The sequence below is a fragment of the Mesocricetus auratus genome, unplaced genomic scaffold, assembly GCF_017639785.1.
Source record: "Mesocricetus auratus isolate SY011 unplaced genomic scaffold, BCM_Maur_2.0 Super-Scaffold_100007, whole genome shotgun sequence".
NCBI lineage: Eukaryota > Metazoa > Chordata > Mammalia > Rodentia > Cricetidae > Mesocricetus > Mesocricetus auratus.
In genome coordinates, this window is record NW_024429191.1 from 9,197,446 (window position 1) to 9,215,413 (window position 17,968).

Genomic DNA, 17,968 nt, shown 5'->3' on the forward strand with positions numbered 1-17,968 from the left:
TGAGCTGTATCCCCAGTGTAATATTTTTGGTTGTGAGCCTAGCCTTTAATGGCTAGCCATCTCTCCAGCCCATATCACCAGTATAAAAGCAAATATCTTACTGGATTTTCTGCCTACAAAACAATGAAGCTTTTTTTTGTTTTGTTTTGTTTTGTTTTGTTTTTTGGTCAGGGTGGGAAACACACTTTTGAAATAGATAGCACTTTCCACTGCCAGAAAGGAGCACTGTTAACAGGTGGTGCCTTTGTAGTATTTTTCTCATTGACAAACACCTATCAAAAGCATCTTAAGGAAAGAATTGTTTTGTTTTTTGGTATTTCAAGACTGGGTTTCTCTGTGTATTCCTGGCTGTCCTGGAACTCGATCTGTAGACCAGGCTGGCCTCGAACTCACAGAGATCCACCTGCCTCTGCCTCCCGAGTGCTGGGATTAGAGGCATGTGCCACCACTGCCCAGAGGAAAGATGGTTTTATTCTGATTTACAGCTCTATTCGAACAGGGAAGGCATGGCAACAGGAACATAGTGTCACATAGCGGCTCTTTTCAGGCAATAGATGTCCTGAATGCTGGTGCTCAGCTCATTTTCTCCTGTTTCTTCCGTCATGAAATGAATGATACAAACTATATTCAATGTGGGTCTTCCCACCCCAGTACCCAGTCTAGAAACTCACTCATAGGCATACCCAGAAGTTTCTCCTAGATGCCTCTAGATGCTGTTGGGTTGACAATGCTAACCTTTATAGCCTTTTCACACTTGTCCTGTGCCCTTCCTACCTAGTCCCTGTAGACAATTTGCTCGATAAAAGTGGATCATATTATAAACCAGACCTGAAACTTTTTTATTATTCTACAGCATTTCTGTTATTTTAAGTACATATACCTGTACCTCTATTTATACTTTTTTAGACTTTTATCTAACCATATTTATAAATGGATTGTTAATTTAGAAATGTATTTCTATTTAAATATATAGCTTTTTTATGAGTGAACTTCATTTGTAATGACAACATAGTATCCCCATGTTGTCATTATCCCCATCATACACTAGCAATTTCCAATTGATAATTACGCCCAGTTCTTTTTTTATTTTTTGATCAGCAAGTATTTGTCAAGTGTCAGCTGTTATGTTTCATCAAATGCAAGGTGACACCTATTGTTAGAGAAGACAGACATTACTCTTATCTATAGCTTTGGAGGGGAAATGCCACCATTTAACTATGGCCTTTTGTTATGTGAAATCTATTCTGACCTCACAGTCACTTAAATGTGAGATGTGTCCAGTAATACCAGTGCAGTGTGCCCATCGGTGCTGAGGACAGGTCCTCGGCAGGCAGCTCACCCTCTAGTGTCCCCTGGTCCTTCTTCATGGAGTCGGTCACTGTGGTGAACAGAGAGAGGGCAGAAATACACCCTTTCCTCTTAGGCTGTGATAGTGCTCTGGACAGGGGTGTTCAGTGATGTCTCTTCATAACACTGACAAATTCCCTTTTCTCTCTGTTAAATCTGAATTTCAAAACAGTCCACTCTTGTGCCCATTTACCAGATTAGGAAGGCAAGAAATAGAGCTTTCTCAGGTATAATCAAATCAGGAAACATGCTGGAACTCAGTCTAAGACGGTTTTGTCTCTTCAGTCATACACCCTGTGGTTAAGGCTCAGGTAATGTTGTTATGTATGTTTAATGTGTTGATGATAGTTACTTTGCTGATCACAAATAAAATTGACTGATTTTAATGACTCTGGTACCCATGTGCCTCTATCCCAGCCCTCCTACTGGTGTGGGAACCCAAGAACTGTCGTAGGGAAAGAGGAAGAAGACAGTGACCCAGAAAAAACTCTCAGAACAGAATACTTTGAAGCTGAGCCGGAGGACCTGGTAGCTGGCATCAAAATCAAGCATCTGTCCAAGGTGAGGCCTTGAAGACAGGCAGGTCAGCTACAGGTGCTGTCTCTAGGCCTGGCTCCCTCCAGCTATCCTGAGCACCTGAGAGAGGAGGATAGGATCCCCAGAACTGCTCTGGACCCACTCTCCAGGGCACGGACCATCCCTCCACATCTGCTCCATGTTGGCTAGCATTGTGCTGTTGTAGCATTGTGACCATATGGCCCTGGGCCCTCTCACTAGCTTCTCAGTGCATGCTACAAAGGATACACAGTAACAAGAAGGTCATGTAGGGACTGACAGAGGGATGTAGCCTCTGCCCCACAATTCTCTTCTAGGTGTTGATTCATGGGGCCTGCTTTAGTGCCCTGAGATGTTAGGGTCATGTTCCAAAAGGAAAGGAGGGCCCCGAGGGCCACAGGAAGTCAAGGCAACCTCTGACTTACCCACAGGTGTTCCAAGCAAGTAACAAGGACAAGGTGGGCATCAGAGACCTAAACCTGAACCTGTATGAAGGACAAATAACAGTCCTACTGGGCCACAACGGTGCTGGCAAGACCACGACTATGTCCATGCTGACAGGTGAGGGGTAGCTCCATGTCCATCTACAACTGACAGGCCCTTCCCCTCTGGCCCCCTTACATCCACCACATTTCCCACATGGCTTTCAGTCCTTCCCTGTGAGAAGTGAACTGTTTATAGCCCCATGGCCCAGGGGAACATATGGGGAGCCTTTACATGAGAGCCTACTCTCAGCCTCCATCTATGGACATGCAAACCTGGTGAGATCAGTAAAGACGAGTAAGGCTAATTCTCCAGCCACAAAGGAACAGGCCCACCCACCCCAGCCCCTGTGCTGGGCTAGGGACATGAGTCGGTGGTGGAGTGATTGTCTGGCATTCTGTGAGCCCTGTGTTCAGTCCCAGTGCCCATGGGAAAGAGTAAGGGAGTAAAGGAGGAGAGGAGGGGACTCTGCGTCCCTACTGTGCTTCACCCATTTGAAAGTATTCCTCGTCTTCCTGAAACACCAAGAATGCTTGTCAGTAGCACACACCGTGATGCTGAGAGCAGGACTTGTGATGATGATGAATTCAGTGTCTACACACACTTGTGTAAAAGAGACACACAGAGCCAGAGAGAATGGGTTTTTTGTTTATGACAAAGTGGTGTACCCTATAACAGAGCTGAGGCTCCATCCTTCTGTCTCCTACTGCTCTTCAGGACAGAGCCTAACGCGGAAGAGTGCAGGGGTCCAGATACTCTCCTATGGATAGAATCCTCAGTAAAATGAGGACAGTGGGTTAAGTGCGTCAAGGAGGTCTTGTACCTTGCACAAGTGAACAGGATTTTCATGATGAAATTGGGGGTCTTTGATTTGGCTGCAGGTCTCTTTCCCCCTACCAGTGGCCATGCATATATTCATGGGTACGAAATTTCCCAAGACATGATTCAAATCCGGAAAAGTTTGGGCCTGTGTCCCCAGCATGATGTCCTATTTGACAACCTGACAGTTGCAGAACATCTTTACTTCTATGCACAGGTGAGTTTGGGTGACAGAGACATGTGGGTGGTGACTGCTCCTTGCTAATATACCAAGGATTCTGCAACTGTCCCAGTATTTCATTAGCCTCACAGAAGTCTGTTCTGAGGGACTGTTCCATAAAAGCAAGGGTAATCTTGGAAGGATGAGCAGAGTCCAGCAATGCCAAGGGAAGACACCTCTTGGGCCAGAGAACTTGCTGGATGGTTTAACTCCTATCAACACCAGCTGCCTCATGTCTTCTCATCCCCTGCCTTTCTTTCAGTTGAAAGGCATGTCTCTCCAGAAGTGTCCTGAAGAAGTCAAGCAGATGCTGCACATCCTCAGTCTGGAGGACAAGCGGGATTTGCGGTCCAAATTCCTGAGTGGGGGGATGAAGCGCAAACTCTCCATTGGCATCGCCCTCATAGCTGGTTCCAAGGTATAGGGCAGGGGGTCTGACCTCTTGATGCAGCCAAGACAGGCTCCCACACAAGGACAAACCCAGGGGTGGTGAGGACATCTTACAAAACCCCAAATCAAACTGCAGAGAAAGCCACACAGCACAGCCATCCTGAGCCTGAGTCATTGTCACAAGGCTTCACCTCTGCCCTCCAGGTATTGATGTTAGATGAACCCACCTCAGGCATGGATGCAGTATCCAGGAGGGCCATCTGGGACCTTCTTCAGCAGCAGAAGAGTGACCGCACCATCCTGCTGACTACTCACTTCATGGATGAAGCCGACCTGCTGGGAGACCGCATCGCCATCTTGGCCAAGGGGGAGCTACAGTGCTGTGGGTCATCACTGTTCCTCAAGCAGAAATATGGTGAGAAGTATGAAGGAGGAGTCCAGGTCAGCCTCCATCTCATGATAGGGCCAGGGCGTCTACCCCATGAAGGGCCCAGATAGTAGCTGGGCAAAGCTATCTTTAAACCTTCTCTAGTCCACGCAGAGGTGGGACTAGTAAAGCAGAGTGTCTTGAGAGGTGGGGCTCTCGTCAAACCGCAACAGAACTGCCCAGAGCAGAAATCTGTGGAACAGGCAGGGGCCCCATGAGTGGCCCCCGGTGCTTTCCTATGTGTTGATCTTACTAAGAGCATTATTCATTGCATAACCCAGTCCAGCAGGTGGAATCATAAGCCAGGACTCAGCCACCTTGCTGTGTGGAACACTTGGCTTTCTGTTGACACCTCCTGGTCTAACATATGCCTGACTCCTCCCTCATACAGGAGTACTCCTCCCCACAAAATGCCCGTTGGTTTACACCTTACCTCTCCTGTGCCAAGCACACGCCCCTAGGGATTCCCCAGGATAGCCAGAGCAGGCTAGAGAGGGGCCCTGTCTCCTAAGTGGCCTTGTCCTAGTGAAGATAATGGGGTTCCTTTACCAAGAAGGAGTGCCTTCTGTTCATCTCCACTAGGGCCTCGAGAGTTTTGCTTGTTCTTACCTGTCTGCCCAGTTAGCCAAGTCATCGATTGTCCTGGTCCAACACCCTAGTCCCTGAAGGGAACAAGAAAGGGGCATTTCCTGCAAAGTAGTATTGGACAGGAAGTCAGACAAGAGCTCAATGTGTGCAGTATAGCCCCATGGCTCCTACTGTGCCTCTTCCTTGCAACCGTGATTAGCATGAATCCTACTATGCAGACACACTCACTCGTTTAGATTGCTGCTGGTGGTTTTTATCCTCAGGAAGGCTCTGGTTTCCAGTAGGTGCACCCGGCTACATTCAGGGACCCAGCTTCCCCAGATCTTTTCCCCAAATAGGTTGTGGGAGGTGACACTTTGCACTGCGTGGAAGAGCCTGAGGTGCACCTGTCTGGCTCAGTTGTACCCAGTGTGCAGATGCTTGTCCCATGATCCACCTGATTTGAGCCACAGAGTGTGGCATGGCAGAAGTGAGACCACCCAGGGGCCTAACTCTTGGTCCCTGTGTTCCAGGAGCCGGCTACCACATGACACTAGTGAAAGAGCCACACTGCAACCCTGAAGGTATCTCTCAGCTGGTACACCACCATGTCCCCAATGCCATGCTGGAGAGCCATGCTGGTGCTGAGCTGTCCTTTATTCTTCCCAAGGAAAGCACACACAGGTACGTGTCCTAGAGAGTGCGCAGGTGCAGACCCAGGAAGGTCCCGGGGCTGTGAGGGCTCTGTGCCCTCACTGTTATGACTGTTTGGGCCAGGGATGGGGGCCCCGAAGCATCCACTGAGCTTGTATTTCTTACTTACTGCTTATTGCTTATTACTGCAGAGAGAGATAATGCTTTTACCTGAGTAGGACAGACACACACCAGACAGGTTTAAAAAGGGTTCACTTCTTGTCTGCTTGCATACCCACACAGGACACTTCTAACACCAGCTTGAACATATAGAAGCCATTACCAGGCACGGTGGTGCATACCTGTAACCCAAATACTTGGGAAATAGAGGCAAGAGGATCATTTCAAGATTATCCTCAACCATATAGTGAGTTCAAAGCCGGTATAGGTTACATGAGACCCTATCTCAACCTCCCTCCAAAAATAAGTAAATAAATAAACAAGCATATGTAGTAGGTACACACACAGTTATTTGTGGAGCTACCATGCATTTGCAGACAAATTGTGAGTGTTCATAACTTGTGAGATTCAGTCATTCACATCACTAAGTTACCTACACCAGACAGCATGCAAGAAGCCCAGATCTTTTTTTTTTTTTTTTTTTTTTTTTTTGAGACAGGGTTTCTCTGTTTTGGAGCCTGTCCTTGAACTCGTTCTGTAGACCAGGCTGGCTTGAACTCACAGAGATCTGCCCTCCTGTGCCTCCCACAAGTGCTAGGATTAAGAGTGTACACCAGCACTGCCTGGCAGAAGCCCAGATCTTGATTATATTTGGAAACTGTAGAGTGTGTATGTGTGCTGTCTGTGTCTGTGTCTGTCTGAGTATGTGCACTCGAGTGCGGGTGGAGGCTCGAGGTGTCACAGGCAGAGTTGTGAGTCACCTGACGTGGGTCCTCTGCATGAGCACTACATGCTCTCAACTACCGAGCCATCTATCCTGCCTGCAGTTTATACCAAAGTGTAGGCGATGGACAGCATGTCAAGATGGCTAAGAGCATTAGTTGCCCTTCCTGATCACCTGAGTTTGCTCCCTAAGACCTATGTGGTAGAGAACCATCTCCCACAGTTGTTCTCTGACCGTTGCATATGATCCATACATGCACACACATGAACAGATAAATGAAATAAACAATTATAGTACATTTAGTCACACGTCTTAGGGCCATCGTTGCTGTGATGAAACACCATGACCAAAGCAAGTTAGGAAGGGAAGGGTTTACTCTGCTTACACTTCCACATCATAGTCTGCCATTGAAGGACGTCAGGACAGGAACTCAAGCAGGGCAGGATCCTGGGGGCAGGAGCTGATGCGGATCCATGGAAGGGTGCTACTTACTGGCTTGCTCAGTCCCCTTTCTTATGGAACCCAGGACCATTAGCCCAGGGGTAGCCCCACCAACAATTAAGAAAATGCCTTACAGGTTTGCTTGTAGCCTGATCTTAGGGAGGCATTCTCTTAATTGAGATTCCCTACTTAGCAAAGCAGACACTGGCTGCCAGGTTCTCCCTGCAATCCTTCAGCCCCTACCTGTTACAGGGCCCTCCTGGCTGGCATACCCAGCCTCCTACCCTGAACTCTTCAGCTCGGACTGTATAATCCAGCCATTTTGGTTACCTTTGGGCCTCTCCTGGGCACTATACCTGATGATCCCTCCCCACTCCTCTCTCAGTCTGGTCATGTCCACTCTGGACTCTCCCAGATGTCCCTGCCACTACCTATGCTCTCTCCCAATGTCTACAATAAACTTTCTCTTCCACCATACCTAGGAGCAGTCATGTTCTTTCCTTTTATTTTTTTTCCCATTCATTTGGTGCAGAAACCCGAGACCAGTCATGTTCCTTTCCTTTTTCTTTTTTTTTTATTCAAAAACATAAAACATTTTACAAGCTTAAAAAAAGTCCCACAAGCCGGGCGTTGGTGGCGCATGCCTTTAATCCCAGCACTTGGGAGGCAGAGGCAGGCGGATCTCTGTGAGTTCGAGACCAGCCTGGACTACCAAGCGAGTTCCAGGACAGCCTCCAAAGCCACAGAGAAACAAACCATAAAAAAAAGTCCCACAGGGGGCTGGAGAGATGGCTCGGAGGTTAAGAGCACTGACTGCTCTTCCAGGGGTCCTGAGTTCAATTCCCAGCAACCACATGGTGGCTCACAACCATCTACAATTCAATCTGGTGCCCTCTTCCGGCTTGTAGGCAGAACACTGTATATGTAATAAATAAATCTTTAAAAACAAACAAACAAACAAAAAAAAGTCCCACAGTCTTAAAATTCTAATGCTTTAAAAATTCAGTCTCTGACTGGAGAAATGGCTCAACAGTTAAGAGCACCAGCAGCTCTTCCAAAGGACCTGATTTCAATTTCCAGCAACCACATGGTGGCTCACAACCATCTATAATGAGATACAGGAATATATGCAGGCAGAACACTGTGCACACAACAAATAAATAAATAAATAAATGTCCAGTCTCAGCCAGTGGTGGTGGCGCACGCCTTTAATCCCAGCACTCGGGAGGCAGAGGCAGGTGGATCTCTGTGAGTTTGAGACCAGCCTGGTCTACAAGAGCTAGTTCCAGGACAACCTCCAAAGCCATAGAGAAACCCTGTCTCGAAAAAAAAAAAAAAGAGGAAAGAACCAGGATAGAGTCACAATCATACCAAAGCCAAACTCCACCTGTGTAAATAAGGCAGTATTCCAATGTCTAGGATTCACTCATGATCTTCTGGCATCCTCAGCAGGACTTGGACCACTTCTCTGACTCTGCCCTCTGCAGCACACACAGATTGTCTCCTAGTGACAGGCTGGCTCCACGCCACTGCTACTACTATCCTTGGTGGCTGCCCATGGTCCTGGCATCTCCAAGATGCTGGAGTCTCTGCTGCAACTGGACTGCACTTCCACCAACAGCTTCTCCTGGGCTCTCTTCCGGGACTCCAGTCCTGCCACACAGTGTCAGGCCTCAACTGCTCTCCATGACTCCTTATGCCTTCAGTACTAGTACCACCTGGGAAACTCTTATACATGACTGAGTTTGACTCCCAGAATGAGGTACAACCATGGCCACCTCTGGACCACAGCTTCTGTGTGCTGACCCAGAGGAAACACTTCCCAGAATATTTCACCCTAGTGATGCTGGTCTCTTCTTAATCACGGATAATTTCTCAGCTCTAGTTAGCCAGCACTGATTATCCCAGCAAAGCAAAAGTTTCACTTTAGTAGTTTTGGTATGTTGTTAATCACAGCTGATTCTTCACCCCCAGTGACCAGAGCCACAGATTAACTCAAAAAATGCAGTGGCCTCAGCAGAGTCTTTAAGTGACTCCACCTTCCCTCTGGAACTTCACAAGCCAGACCCCCTTCATCTACATTTCTCTTAGCACTTATCTTCTAGCTCCTGCAGAACAGCTCACCAAGATTTGAACACTTAGTGGCTTTTCTAGTTCCAAAGTCCTTCCACAATCCTCTGAAAAGTACAGGATTGCTATTAATGTGATATAACACCACATCCAAAAACAAGTTGGGAAGGAGAGGATTTGTTTGGCTTACACCTTCATATCACTGTTCATCACTGAAGGAAGTCAGGACATGAACTCAAACAGGATAGGAACCTGGAGGCAGGAGCTGATGCAGAGGCCATGGAGGAGCTGCTTACTGGCTTGCTCATCATGGCTTGCTCAGCCCACTTTCTTGTAGAACCCAGAACCACCAGCTGGGGTGTCCCCACCCACAATGACTGGGCCTCCTCACATCAATGACTAATTAAGAAAATGCCTTACAGGCTTGTCTGCAGCCTGATCTTATGGAGACATCTTTTTTGTTTGTTTGTTTTTTTACAAGACAGGGTTTCTCTGTATTGTTTTGGAGGCTGTCGGTCCAGCCCGACCTCGAACTCACAGAGATCCACCTGCCTGTGCCTCCCGAGTGCTGGGATTAAAGGCATGCACCACCACTGCCCGGCTTATGGAGGCATCTTAATTGAGGTTCCCTCCTCTCAAATGCCTATAGCTTGTGCCAAGTTGACATAAAACTAGCCAGGACATCAAGTATGATTGTGTAAAGTTTTGAAAAGGTTTTCTAATGTTCATTTTTTTGTAACGGGGGCTCAAACCCAGGGCCTCTTGCATGCTAGACAACTGCTCTACCACTAAGCTACACCCAACTGTCCATGTAATGTGGGCTTGTTTTCATTTTTATTTTGTGTGTATGTGCGCCTGTGTGACATGTCTTCAGTGCCCACAAAGGCCAGAAGAGGATGCTGGAACCTGAACCCAGGTCCTCTGCAAGAACAATAATTGCTCTCCAGCCCAGTAATGCAGTTTTATAGTAACATGATGTTCAATGACTTAGGTGTACCTTAGTTTAAAAACTAATCTTCACTCATTTCACATTTCCCCAAAAGCTGTGTTAATAAATATCATCTCAGGAAACTCCTTGTCTCTAGTATCAGTGACTGCCTCTGGACAGATCCCAAATAGCAAAGCAGTTGCTACCAGATCTTCTGGAAAAAAGAGCTGCGTCACTTCTCCATCATCAGGATAAGAGAACATGCACCTTTTTTTTTGGCGTGTGTGCTGGAGGTGGGAGTTGAGGCAGGGTTTCTCTGTGTAGCTCTGACTGACCTGGAATTCACTCTGTAAGACCACACTAGCCTTGAACTCAGTTATCTGCCTGGCTCTGCCTCCAAGTGCTCTGGGATCAAAAGTGTGAGACACCACGCCCAGCTGAAAGCCTGTACCTTTTTCCATGGTTGCTTGCATTGAGTAAGGTTTTCTTGTTTGTATATTTATTTTTTAACATTAATTGAATGCCTGGGAAAGCACACAAATACTTGATTATCACCTTTCTGCATTCTGCCAGCCAGGTTTGGAGTGGCTTCAGGAGTGTTACATCTAGGTAGTATTTTTAGCTCTATTATGGGTCACTTTTAGCTGTTCATATCTAGCTATGTTTGAGCCCCAGAACCATTTCAGAACCACTTTGTTGCAACTTTTGAATGGTTGCATGGTTTATGTGTGCGTTTGATTTTTGTGGAGTTTTTTCTAGAGAGAGGTTTATGTTTCCTGCATCACATCTATTCTGCTGTGACTCCTCCATTTTTATTCTCAGAGTGTTCCCCTGCTCTACAACCAAGTAGTAGTCATCAGAAGGGTTCTGTTCGTTTGTTTGTTTTTCATGTTGTTTGTGGTTCCTTTGTGGTCTTAGAGCCCAAGTCCAAGTGCTCAGAGGGAAAAATATGAGTAGGATAACATAATAAATCCCTATCCCCTCCTCTAAATTTTTCCATGAACCTAAAACCTCTCTAAGAAAAATAAGAACTTGGGCTGGGGAGTGTAGCTATGTCTCAGTAGTAGAACACTTACATAACAAGCAAGGCCTCAGGTTTGACCACCAAAAAGATTTTTTTTTAAGATTTATTTAATATATGTGAGTCCTCTATCTGCCAGAAGAGGGCATCAGATTGCACTATAGATAGTTGTGGGCCACCATGTGGGTGCTGGGAATTGAACTCAGGACCTCTGGAGGAACAGCCAGTGCTCTCAATTGCTGAGCCATCTCTCCAGTCCTGTAAGAAAGCAGATTTTTTTTTCCTTTTTGGTTTTTAAGACAGGGTTTCTCTGTGTAGCTTTGGAGGTTGTCCTGGAACTAGCTCTTTTAGTCCAGTCTAACCTCGAACTCACAGAGATACACCTGCCTCTGCCTCCTGGGTGCTGGGATTAAAGGCATGCGCCACACCACTGCCTGTGAAAAGTTTTTCATCCATTTTTAAGGAAGAAAAAATGGCATTGCAAGACACAATTCTACCCTCAATTTTCCACATTGTATATAGAGGTGATTATTTAGAAACAGAGTATTTCGAAAGTGTCTGAGAAAGCCTTACCACTTTTTTCAGGTTTGAAAGTCTGTTTGCTAAACTGGAAAAGAAGCAGAAGGAATTGGGCATTGCCAGCTTCGGAGCCTCTGTCACCACCATGGAGGAAGTCTTCCTTCGGTCAGTAGATGTGGGCTTCCATCTCTCCCAGACCTTCACTTGGGATGATTTTGTTAAAAGTGTTATGCCCTGGGGCACTGTCAGAGATGAAGATGTGAACCGAGCAGGGCAGGGGCTCAGAGCCAGAGTTCAGACGTGAGTTTTCCCGACACCTGAATACTTACAGAGCCATGGCCTCTGTATGGCGAATGTGCCTGGGCTACCCAGGATCCTTCCTGAGACAACCACCCCAACACAGGTCAGCCGAAGTCAGATGGCTCCCTGAGGCATGGGTCATCACAGAGGACTTATGCTGTTATACAGAAAGGTGAAGGTTGTTAGCTCTCAGGTCCTTAGAGTACTAGAACATTGCCATATTTCTTAGGAGTTTCTTGAGTGCTGGTCTGGCTGACATAGTGCTAATAGCTGAAAGTAAAATATGTATTTATGAAATAATTTTTTCTTCCTGAGGAAATCATGGTCAGAAGGAGCAGCATAATAGCTGACTAGAAGTTATAAGATCTTGTGCTATGTTCTCAGGAGCTGTGGAGACCAACAGGAAGGCCAGCATTACTGTAGGGAGACCAGTGGGTACAGCCAGACACAGAAAGAGTCTGTGCACCTTGAAACAGAACAGCCGAGGGAGGGGAGGAGGGAAAATCAGAGCCGATTTTGGTGCATCTTAGTTGAATAAAAAAGCTACATACCAATCCGCTGTCAGCTGTACCTGTGGGCTCAGTTCCAGGTTTCTCTCAGAAGCTGTAGGCCTCTGCATTTTTGTGTTTCCTGAAATACAGTGCCTGTTAGCCCCCAGTCTACTTGGTCGCCCATTTACATTCAGCATATGGCCCCAGCCAACCTCTGACTTTGTCATTTTAGCTCAGCTCAGGTCAGTGGTTTATCTGAGTGACTTATCTCAGGAGAAAAATATCTGGAGTCTCTGCCAGCCTGCCAGGATCCTGTTAGCAATAAAGGCAGTCAGCACAGCAGATACTTAGATGGTGGGTGACCTATTTTTTTTTCAAGACAGAGTTTCTCTGTGTAGCTTTGGAGTCTGTCCTGGAATTCACTCTGTAGACCAGGCTGGCCTCAAATTCACAGAGATCCACCTGCCTCAGCCTCCCAAGGGCTGGGATTAAAGGTGTGTGCCACCACCGCCCAGATCTTTTTTTACTTTTATGAACCGTGTTGCTGTGAACATTTTGTGTACAGGTTTCTGTGTGGTTACATACATTTATTTATCCATGCATTGGATAAATGCCTGGGAGTGGATCATGCAGCAGTTTTTGTCATTCCATTAGTGGACACGTATCTGTCATTCAGAAGTTTCTGTCAGAAGTACTAAATAGAAAAGAATGTCATGGCCTTCACCATTTTTATTCATTCATCTATCCTGTCGTCTCTCTACTCAGTGACTAGCTAGGGATACCATGGGCACAGCCAAACAAATGCCAGAAAGGAAAACCAGAGAGGACACTGCCTCTGAGAACTTTGTAGGTGTGCAGGGAGACTGACTAAAGTTCATATTCCTAGCCAGAGCCCGAAGAGAGTGGTGCCTGTGAACTTATAACTCCAACGATTGTGACAGCCTGGAGCAGGTTAAAATGCAACCATAGCGCATCCTGACCCCAAGCACCCGCTGCAGGACTTGCCAGCCCCACCACCTGCCCTCCCTCTCCTGTGTCTAACCCTGTCATGCTCTTCTGCACATAGTTGTCTACCTCCGAGGCTGAGCTTTGGCAGGCACACCCCTGACCTTTGTTTTCTCGGGACCCAGCACAGGTTGTGTGATGAGCCCTCTTCACACATGGCGAGGCCTTGGTGCCGTACATCTCTTCTTTCACCCTTGAGCACCCTGGTTATAAATGCTGACTCTAGGTCGTTCCCTTTGGGAACAGGGCCCTATGCACTAGAGCCCCAACTGGTTGTCTCTTTCCCATGGGCGTGGCATCTGGCTACACAGAGATGATGTTCTGGAGTTACGTACTGTTGAATGGGTGAGTGAGTGAGAGGACAAGCTGCCACCTTGTTCTGCTGCTCCAGAGCCTCTTTAAGAAGTCCTCTTTCTGTGCCGATGGCTTGGTGGAACAGTCACTTCATTCCCCTGCCAGCGAGCTGAGTTGTGACTGATGACTGTATTCTGGTGCAGGGTTGGTAAGCTGGTGGACTCCAGCATGGACATTCAAGCCATCCAGCTTCCTGCTCTTCAGTACCAGCATGAGAGGCGGGCAAGTGACTGGGCTTTAGATAGTAACTTGTGTGGGGTGATGGACCCAACGAACAGCATTGGAGCCCTCATAGAGGAAGACGAAGCCATTCTCAAGCTCAACACAGGGGTGAGCACCTCAAGCTGGGACCAGACAAGGCCATCTTGGGAAGGTTATCATCCTCCCAACTCTTCATATAAGGGAGGCAGGGGGCAGTCCATGCGTCAGGAGCGTCATTGGAGAGTGGAGGGAAGATTGCAGCTTGTGCTGCGTGGATCAGCAGGAAGAGAAAACATTCAGATGGCTTTTTATTTGATATTTTTTTAGAAAAGAGCTCACTCTGCTGTCTAAGTTGACCTAGAACTCAGTATGTAGTCCAGGCTGGCCTCAAACTTGTTATGAGCATCCTGGTTCTGCTTCCAAGTGCTGGGATTACAGGCGTGCTCTGCCATACCTGCCTGAAATATCTTGATGTTCAAACTTGGGCACACACTGTATATTTTCTTTTAACAATGAAATTTCCTTGTTGGAGGGGCCTGCCTTATGCCAAGCTCTGTGCTAACCTGCCCTTAAGAGGACAGCAGGAAGGACCCTCTCCCGTTTTATAGCCAGAAAACCAACATCGAACCAAAATTTAAATATCCAACGTGTGCATATGCAGAGTCTGGGCCTGGGAGCTTGGCCCCTAGGTCCTGAGGTAAGATCATGAAGGAGAGATGTAGTGCAGGGAATCCCAGGAGGCAGGTGTGGGGAGTTGTCTGTCTGCTATGTATAAACTAGGCCAGAACCTTGTCTTCACCTCCAGTGAAGGGCAGAAGAAAGGCAGGGAGCCCCAGCCAGCCCCGCAATACTCTGATAAAAGTATCTGCCAAGCTTCCGTGGCTAATAGTGAGACCTCACAGACCCATGCAGGGACCTGCAGGCACATGTACTTTCCCACTTTTTCCTTCCACCCATGGCTCCATATCACCACAAACGGTTCTTGGTGTAGCTGCCTGGGAGAATGTGGTGTGACTTAGATCAGCGATCGGTCTGCTGCCAGTCCCCGTGAACAGCCATGTCCCCTGCCTCACCTCTGCTGCAGCTCCCCCTCCACTGCCAGCAGTTCTGGGCCATGTTCCTGAAGAAGGCTACTTACAGCTGGCGGGAATGGAAGATGGTAGCGGCTCAGGTCCTGGTCCCCCTGACCTGCATCACCCTGGCCCTCCTGGCTATCAACTACACCTCAGAGATCCTTGATGACCCTCCTCTGAAGCTAAGCCTGGACGAGTACGGTAGAACAGTTGTGCCCTTCACAGTCTCAGGCGCCTCTCAGCTGGATCAGCAGCTGTCTGAGCATCTGAAAGACATGCTGCAGGCTGAGAGGCAGGAGCCCCGTGAAGTTCTGGGTAAGGAGTAGCTGGGCGGGGGGCCCAGGGGAACTGACAGTGTTGGTGCTGTATCTGGGTTAGATCGTCCTTTATTGTCCTTTGCCTTTAGAACACATTTAGCAGCATTGGTGGTATGGCCCACTGCATATCATGACAATCAAATTTGCCTTTGGATATTACCAGATGTCCCTTGGGCTAAAGCTCATGATACTAAGTCAGGAATATTCCTGGGATACCGGAGGTACAGTCACACTCCTAGGACTTGGACATACCCATTCTTCAGGACCTTTTATGAGCAAAATGCAGAGGCTGGAGAGGTGGCTCAGCAGTTAAGAATACTGACTGTTCTTCCAGAGAACCTGGATTCAGTTCCCAGCACTCACGGCAACTCACAACTGTCTGTAACTCCCTCACACAGACATATATGCAGGCAGAACCAAAGTCAGAAGCTCAGTGATCTCTGCATAACTTGCCTTTGTTTATAGGCTAGCTGCTGATAGTGTGCTGTCATGTGATGTAGAGTTTTCATCCAGCACCTTGAGTCTCTGGTCCCAGGCTTAAACTGCCATGTTCTGGAGTGTCCTGGAAGGTTTTCTCCTTCCCACTCTCCCACATTGTGAACAGCAACCCTGAGGTTCTGTGGGCAGATTGATGACAAAATGACGGAGTTCCTTCTTAGTGAATGGGTGATTATATCAGCAGTTGAGAAGTTGTCAGCACCGTGGTGGGCACTGCTGGCCCAGTGGAGGTTCCAGGAGCCCAGGGTCCCATCTCACCTGTGCCTGTGCCGAATCCCTGAGAGTCACTGGGATGATAATGGTGTTCCTATTTGTCCCACCCGGTACCCTGACACTGCATTACTCCACAGGTGACCTAGAGGAGTTCCTGGTTTTCAGGGCCTCAGTGGAAGGGGGCGGCTTTAATGAGCGGTGCCTGGTAGCAACATCCTTCAAAGATACAGGAGAGAAGACAGAGGTCACTGCCTTATTCAACAACCAGGCATACCACTCCCCAGCTACTGCCCTGGCCATTGTGGACAATCTTCTATTCAAGCTGCTGTGTGGCCCTCAGGCCTCCATTGAGATCTCGAACTATCCCCAGCCCCGGAGCACCCTGCAAGTTGCCAAGGACCAGTTCAGCGAGTACGTGTACAGCCCACATACCCATTCAGGTGGACTGCCATTGTGACAGTGCCAGAAATAAGGCTTTGTAAATGGAAGAGTGGTAGTGTATTTACTCGTAGATGCTGCTGCTCCTTGGCAGAGACCACTTCAGCCCCTCAGACTTTCCTATGTCAGCAAATCAGAACCCTTCCCACAGGGGCTGTGGTCTGGGGATCTTTGCCTTCTTTTCCTGGCAGGGTCCTTGGCAGTAGGCTAGGGGCTGTGCTTAGAGATGAAGAAGAGCAATCACACCTATTAGGCAAAGACTGGGAGGTCCAACAAGCAGGCTAAGGGGCACAGACTATTATGAGGATACAAGTTGTTCATGAAAATGCCACCCACAGCACACAGTCAGGTGCTTTTTGGGTAGCTAGAGGTGACCCCTTCACCTCAGTATCATTTGGTAACTCTCATTGTCTCCCAACAGTACTGAACTCTCAAGCAGTCACTCATCCTCCCAACTCTCAGCCCTCAAAACTGCTTATCTGCTGTTTCTGTAGGGCTTCCTGTTGTGGTTATTTCATAGAAATAGAATTGTATAGCTCATAATATATCAGCATGGTGTGTCTAAGGTTTGTCCATGTTCTGGCCTCCTTCCCCTGCTGTCCCTTTCTTTTTCTTGTCAAATACTTTTTAGTTTTGGGGGGGTCTTAGGGAGTTCTTTTTTTCAAAACAGGGCTTCTCTATGTATTGGCCCTGACTATCCTGAAACTTGGTCTGTAGACCAGGCTGGGCTTGAACTCACAGAGATCTAACCTGCCTCTGCCTCCCGAGTGCTGGGATTAAAGGTGTGCGCCACCACACCCAGCTTAATACTACTCTTCATCCCAGTACCATTTGTTAAGAGCCCATTTCTAGAAGGTATTGCTGTCAACTAGCTATAGAACACAGGATGTTATAGGAAGGAGAATTTATCTACAACAGAGGCCCCGGAAGTTAACAGTGAGATCTAGAGTGATCAGAGAGCAGGGAAGGAATTCCCAGCAGACACAGTGACATACAGAAATGCAAGTGTCCCTGAGTGCACAGGGACAATGGTTTAGAAATTTACAGAAGAAGCCTAGGGGAGAATGCTGCCCTCGTTCATTCATGACACAGAGTAGTCATCCTTAGGGAGTGGGGATTTTACCATCTTTAAGGTTCTTTCTTATCCCCACTGAGTGGTTTGGCTGCTGTCCTTGGATTTGGATGGTAATGACCAAGGGCTCAATCTTTCCCACTACCCAGACGCACTGTGCTCTGCCCTCCCCAGGGGCCGGAAGGGATTTGACATCGCCCTCAATTTGCTCATCGCCATGGCATTTCTGGCCAGCACGTTTTCTATCCTGGCAGTCAGTGAGAGGGCTGTCCAGGCCAAGCACGTTCAGTTCGTGAGCGGTGTCCGTGTGGCTACCTTCTGGCTTTCTGCTCTGCTGTGGGACCTCATCTCCTTCCTCATTCCTAGTCTCCTACTTCTGGTGAGTGCTGGGTGTGCTGGACCATGCCCTGCACATCCAGGAAGCACACCTGGGGTCCCCTTGCAAAACCAGGACCAGCAGGGAAGCCCATCTAGCATCTGGTTCTGGTCCAGAGGACAGTTGGAAACACCGGGTTTTTTCTTCCCTGCCCTTTGATAGGCAGGATCTGGGCTAGCTGTCCTGGTTCCTGCTCCAGTAACCAGGAAACTACTTCCTAGAGAGGTCCCAGGGTGACAGCCACGGTGGAGCCATTAGGTGTGACATAGCCAGTCAAAGCCTAAAAACCACTGGTGCTCCCAACAT

At 47.8% G+C, this 17,968-nt stretch overlaps 1 protein-coding gene across 3 annotated transcripts in view; it reads left to right on the plus strand.

The window, feature by feature from the left end:
* Window positions 1-17,968, plus strand: part of LOC101837628 (ATP-binding cassette sub-family A member 3) — a 54,998-nt gene that overhangs the window by 26,834 nt on the left and 10,196 nt on the right. For all 3 annotated transcript variants that reach the window (XM_040748233.1, XM_040748232.1, XM_040748234.1), the window contains 11 exons: window positions 1,765-1,908; window positions 2,334-2,463; window positions 3,267-3,421; window positions 3,687-3,842; window positions 4,019-4,229; window positions 5,342-5,492; window positions 11,391-11,489; window positions 13,618-13,804; window positions 14,760-15,063; window positions 15,914-16,187; window positions 17,461-17,665. In XM_040748233.1, the coding sequence (XP_040604167.1) occupies window positions 1,765-1,908; window positions 2,334-2,463; window positions 3,267-3,421; window positions 3,687-3,842; window positions 4,019-4,229; window positions 5,342-5,492; window positions 11,391-11,489; window positions 13,618-13,804; window positions 14,760-15,063; window positions 15,914-16,187; window positions 17,461-17,665 (2,016 nt within the window). The remainder of the gene's footprint in view (window positions 1-1,764; window positions 1,909-2,333; window positions 2,464-3,266; window positions 3,422-3,686; window positions 3,843-4,018; window positions 4,230-5,341; window positions 5,493-11,390; window positions 11,490-13,617; window positions 13,805-14,759; window positions 15,064-15,913; window positions 16,188-17,460; window positions 17,666-17,968) is intronic.